At 32.2% G+C, this 6,000-nt stretch overlaps 1 protein-coding gene across 1 annotated transcript in view; it reads left to right on the plus strand.

The window, feature by feature from the left end:
- SYCP2 (synaptonemal complex protein 2) overlaps positions 1-6,000 on the plus strand; it is a 28,529-nt gene extending 22,529 nt beyond the window's left edge. The window contains 11 exon segments of the mRNA XM_010569774.1: positions 333-597; positions 707-872; positions 1,668-1,758; positions 2,262-2,420; positions 2,745-2,872; positions 3,540-3,634; positions 3,716-3,815; positions 4,580-4,638; positions 4,981-5,059; positions 5,502-5,558; positions 5,926-6,000. Of these exon segments, the coding sequence (XP_010568076.1) occupies positions 333-597; positions 707-872; positions 1,668-1,758; positions 2,262-2,420; positions 2,745-2,872; positions 3,540-3,634; positions 3,716-3,815; positions 4,580-4,638; positions 4,981-5,059; positions 5,502-5,558; positions 5,926-6,000 (1,274 nt within the window).

Consider the following 6,000-nt stretch of genomic DNA (forward strand, 5'->3'; position numbering starts at 1 on the left):
AGAGATATCCCCTAATTCAGTGTGTACCACATAATTTAAGGAAGTGTATTAATACATTGCTAACAGTTTTATAGGCTGGTGCAGTTATTTGACATCAGCATGATACAGAAGTGAAATACATAAGTGTTAGAATGAATCTGGTAACCGCTAAAATAGTGTGGAGAGTGCAAAAAGTGCAAGTGTGGCAAGTCATATGCCAACACTTAAAGTAAAATTCCATACATCTGAGACTTGCAAATACCTAGAGTTGGAAGACTTCATCAATATGGGGCTTTAACTTACCTTTTTTAACTTTCATTCCTCATGCTGACAGTTAAGTAACTGTTTTCTAGGTGCTGAAAGAATATCAGAAGGAGATGTTACTCAAGAGCATACTTACAGTGAAAGGTCACCTGGGCTTCAGGAGTCAACACCAGAAAAAAGGGAAATGTTAAACTTTGAGAAAGGAATCTCTCCCAATAATTTCTCTCCACAAAAAAAGAATATTGAAAGTATATGTCTAAATCAGTCCCCTGAGATGACTGTTAAAAAGTTAACATTTGGAAGTAAAAGTTTCTCACCAGTTTTAACTGAAGCATCTTTGGTAAGAATATTAAAGTTACTCTACAGTTATTTTAACTGAAATCGTTCCATTCAGCTGCCAACTGTTTTATGCTTTTGTACATCTCCTTTCAATAATGATTTTTTTTGTTAATGTGTAGCTCAGCTTAAAGACATACAAAACTGTCAGTGGAAAACATGCAAAGGGATCTGTATCTGAAACACGTGATAATAATGAAGATTCAAGTTTCAGACATTACTTTTCAGACACAATTTCTATTAATGGGAAACTACAAGATATCACTAAATCTATCACCAAAAGTAACGAAGAGGTATGTTCCTAAATCCTTTTGCTCTTCAGAAGAGAGCTGCAGCTTTGGATCTATTTTATCTACTTTACAGATGGTGAGGTTTAAGGGAAATGCATCTTTCTTAATGTTAAACAGTAGATATAATGTGTACTTGTGACCTGCTTGGAAAATCCTACTAGTTAATTTTTAAATATTTGAGAGAAATTAGTAAATTGTTTATCATATGGGTACAATGAAAGAACTGTATCCCAGATCAGTTATAATTAATACCTTAAAAAATAACAGGGAGTAAATATTTTCTTCCTGACTTTCAGTAAAAAATAAATGATTGTTTACAAATTAAAGAATTGCAACATCTGCATGGAAAAATTCTTGAGGTGAAAAAGTGCTCTTATAGTTTTAGCATTAATGTACTACTCAATATAACAACTATTGTAACATTGGCAAATAAATAAAAAGTGCTGTATACCTTCAAACCACTTCTCGTAAGTACTTTTTCTAGTGGAAAAAAGCACTAGTGACTCCTTTAAGAAAAAATTTTGTTTGTGTCCTATTGCAAGAAACAGTTAGACCTTATTGGTCATTTGACTTATTGCTATCAATAATTATTAATTTGAAGAATTTGTTTATTCTTTCATTTAGTAAGACCTAGTAGTAATTCATGCAGTGATTTTTTTTAATTATTTTTTTTTTCCCTAACTGTAGTTGTGTTCACGTCCCTAGTTAAATGAAAAGCAACATAATTGTGGATTTCAGATGAAGACTTCTAAAAGTGCTTTAATTTGGAAGCTAATAAATCAGTGACTTTTCTTTTAGGATTGTGTACCACCATCTCCAACGTCTGTTTCCAGTGGAAGTAAAGTACAGTCTTGGAGTGAGGAACCTAATGGCCCCACACATGAGTCAGGTATAAACATTTAATGTAAAGCAAAAGACTTTCATTGTGTCTCTGTAAAGGTTAAGAAAAATGTTTATTTGGCATAAAAATATGGCCCAAGTTTTTAAATCTTGTTTTCTTTTATATATTTTCAGTATTATTCCATTTTTACTGTTTTTCTCATTTTTCTCTGCTGTTCTAATTACCCCCTAAAACAAACAAACAAAAACCAATAACAGAAAAACAACAAAAAATGGGCTTCAAAATGCAGTTACTGTAAAGAGTTAGTTCCACTCTTAAGAAAGAGCAGCATTCCCACTGACACTGGAAAAAAGTGGGGATGACAGTATTATCGGGGAAAAGAGGGCTTACGATGAATCTCTTTAATGACTGAGTCTTGCATGGGTCAGAGTTCTGTGTTCTGTTGAAATCCTGTTGTTCATTTACATCAAGTTCTCATACTCTTCTTTATCCTCCCATGTCATTATTCTAAATAATCCTAAAATTAACCATTGCTTTCATGTTAATTAAAGGGCCAAATACACAGACATTTCTCAAACGAAGGTACCACAGTGATACAGAAAGCAATTCTGATGAAGTAGAAACAAGCAAAGAGGAGGGAAAAAAAGGAAACAGAACAAAGTTACAGCCTAGAAAATTATTTAAAACAGATGATGCTGTTACTTACAGAGGTTAGTTATAGAGTGAAAGTTGACTATAGCTGTGTGAAAGTTTGAAATAACATAACGAATTAAAGTTTTAACAAGAAAATATAATATAGACTAAAAAGCATTTTACATGTTTAAAAAAAGAAATAAAAAGAAATGCTAAATCTTTAGAGACTATATCCATTTAAAAAGTCAGGTAATTTATATGAAAATAGAACCTGGTCTCAGCCATCTAATAGGTGAAATTAATCTATATATAACAAAAGCTGTTCTAGGCCCTGTTCCAACTCCAAATGGGATATTTTTTCATACTGAATTGTGACATTATCTTTTTCTACGTCTCTTCAGTGTCTGAAAGCGTATCTACTGTATCTGTAAATGATCTGTCTGGTTTCGATGGGGAAATCTGGGATCCTGGTTGTTCAACTATCAGTATATGTCAGAATCTCCAAAAAGAATTTACTAAGAAAATTGAGGCAAGACATTTCATATACAATATTAGTTGTCTGTGTGGGTACATGTGCATAAGAATGATAGCTTGTCTTACACCACAGAATTTGCTTAAAAGGACATGAAAATAGCTATGTGCATAGAACTTCAAGAAATGACGGAATTCAAGTTTCCTTTTATGCCTTTTTCAATTCCTTTATGTACTTAACTCTCCAATGATTTTCTTTCCCAGGTCTGTTTTATTTTTTATCCTGTCAGTTTTTTCAAAACAAGCTTATGTATCTAAAGAGTGTACAGCATTTTGATTTTTTCAAATTATCAAACCCATGAGTGAAATTTATTTGCAAAAAGGAAAACTTGAGCCTGAATAATGCATTTGTTCATCTAAGACAGCTGTAAGCACACATCATTCATTACATGTGTACTTTCTCTGTTTTGAGGAAATATATTTTTCAAATAATATACTTCTAATTAAGTTAGGTAGAATTTTATCAAAAACATAAACCCATGTTTATTTACATTACATTAGCAGAAAGCTTATTGTTAAAGGATAGAGAGATAATTAAAAAAAAAAAGGGGGTTTGCTCAGTATGATCTGTGATACTAAGCAATTACAGTACTAAACATAGTACAGGGTGTTTTTTTTCCCTAAAGTGAAAGTAATCCGAGTTTAATGTTAAAACAACCTTATAGAGCCGCTCACGGAAAATGGATCATTTTACTAAGCAATCATTAAGAGCTGCCCATGAGCATTTGACAACAATGACTTACCAGCTTCATGAATGCAGGTCTGTAATGAAAGATTTCTTTTAAAACACCCTTAAAATGCAATTAATACCTTCTAAAAGTAACTCATTTTGTTTTGGTAGGATCAGGCAGCTGGACAAATTTCATTTTGCTCTTCTTGAGGAACTTGAGAATTTTGAAAAAGATTCTCAGTCCCTGAAAAACGTGGAAAAAGAATTCTCGGTTTGTATTTTAATTGCTTGACCATGGAGAAAAGTGAATTCTTATGGAACCCATAGATTATTCATATAATCTTTAACTTTAGATCATTAATTCTGATTTTAAAAGCCTTTATCATTTTGCTTAAAGTTGGGTCAAATTTCAAATAATGAATTTGAGGTGTTAGGATTGGCTAATGCTATGCTCTTAGAATTTCTAGCTCACTGCCGTATGTTTTTCTTCCTAGAATAAACTACTATTACTGCTTTTAATGGGCTGTTTACCCCACTTCATGCGCCTTTTTTTCAGCTGGCCTGTATTTCAAGAACAGCATGTAGGTATTTAACCTTATTTGCTGTGTGTTCTACGATGAGCCAGTTGACATTATGGGTCTTCTACTTGCTGTAATGTAAAAATCAATAAACAAATATTCATGTAAACACAAGACTATATTCACCATTTTTCTTTTACACTGAAGGTATGGCTTAAATTATATGGAAAGTCTGGTTAAAATGCTATGGGTATTCTTTTTCATTGTTTTGAAACTGTTATGCAGAGCAGGCTTTTGATGAAACTGGTTCCATGATAACAGAATTCCTTAAGTGCCTCATCCTGCCAGCTAAGCTTATCATTTTCTTTCAAGTTTCTGTGGTGACTGTGTAACTCCTACGCATTCTGTGCTGAGTCTGTCATTGTAGGTTATTTTGTTCATATTAGATATTAGTCAGTTTTAGTTCAGAAAATATTACTTCCTACTGATTATCACCTATTAATATTTTTCTTTCCAGACCTTTTGGAAAAAACATACACATACTTTTAGTACATACATGAAAAATGAGCAACAGAGGTTAGTAGGCTTCATTAATCCCGGGGTGAGATTTGTGTTCTGTTCATTTGAGGTATAAGTTAGGCCAACTAATATTCTCTATGCAATTTCTGTCTTCCATAAAATAGAGATAGTAAATGAGATGAGAAAATGAGATTAAAATGTTACATTAGAGGAAAAATGTAATTATTCTCCATCTAAATTTCTCCACATACCTGAGGGACTATTCCAGTAGTAACAATGATGGTAATATTTATCCATGCTTTTAAGTACAAATAGAGTACAAATAATAGGATATATTAATGATGTGTGTGGAAAGTTCATATGTAGCAAAACCATTTGAACTGCCTTTTATTTCTTTAGAATTCAGATTCTTAAAACTTCATTTGAAAACAACATCTACCATACTGTTGACTATGAAGAACATATTTTTACTTCAGAGGTATGATGAACTTCTGTTTCTTTCTTGTTTTTAATAATTTTTCAATTTTACCAACAGATATCAGTATTGACTTTTTTTCCAAAGAAAGTAGTTATCCTCAGCATTGTATTAATGCCACATAAGTGTTTTTATAGTTTTTCATTGTCATAAAATGTCCTATAATGTAACAATACTCAGTGTTATAGGCCTAGATTTCACCCATTAGAAGGTGTGTGCAATTATGGGGAAAACTGCTGCAAGATTTGTTCTGTATTCTGTGGCTTTGTTTACCAGTGTTAATCATCCAAGAAAGAACAAATTTAAAACACGTGTCCCTTTCCTTAGGCAGGTGGATGCATGTGCACCTGTGTCTCAGTTATAAACCATTTAGGGATGTAATTGTCTTCTTGAAAATGGGTTACCAATTGTGAGCAGAGAAGATGCATTCCGTATCTTTTTATAGATGCACCTGATGAGAGAAGACTTAAAAGGTCTCCAAGAGAAACTTCTTAAAGAAATGGTAAATGAAGTTATCTTGTCCTCATTTCTATTTATTGTGTAAGTATAGCTGTTTGAACACTAAATTACTAAAAATTCTAATTTCTAGTCCCCTATCAAAAATAAAAATGAGTCAGAATCCAAGTTATCACTGACATGTTTTACTTTAAACCTTATCTGGTTGATAAAAGCAGCAGGTAGATACGGATTTACTGTTTTAGTTCTGAGTCTTAATATGTTGAATATTGACATGGAAAAGAAAAGTATCATATTCGATATGTTAAAAGCAGCATACACTATGCACCAGAATTATAAAACTTAAAAAAAAAAAAAAAAAAAAAAGAAAATTATATTTAAAGTATGTGATAAATGTAATGCTTTTTGCACAGCAAGAAGAGGAACTGTATAATGTTCGCAGAGGACTGCAGACATTGTTTCAATCAGAAGATAGAATTCTGAAGTAA

Source organism: Haliaeetus leucocephalus, unplaced genomic scaffold, assembly GCF_000737465.1.
Source record: "Haliaeetus leucocephalus isolate CR32 unplaced genomic scaffold, Haliaeetus_leucocephalus-4.0 Scaffold273, whole genome shotgun sequence".
Classification (NCBI taxonomy): Eukaryota; Metazoa; Chordata; class Aves; order Accipitriformes; family Accipitridae; genus Haliaeetus; species Haliaeetus leucocephalus.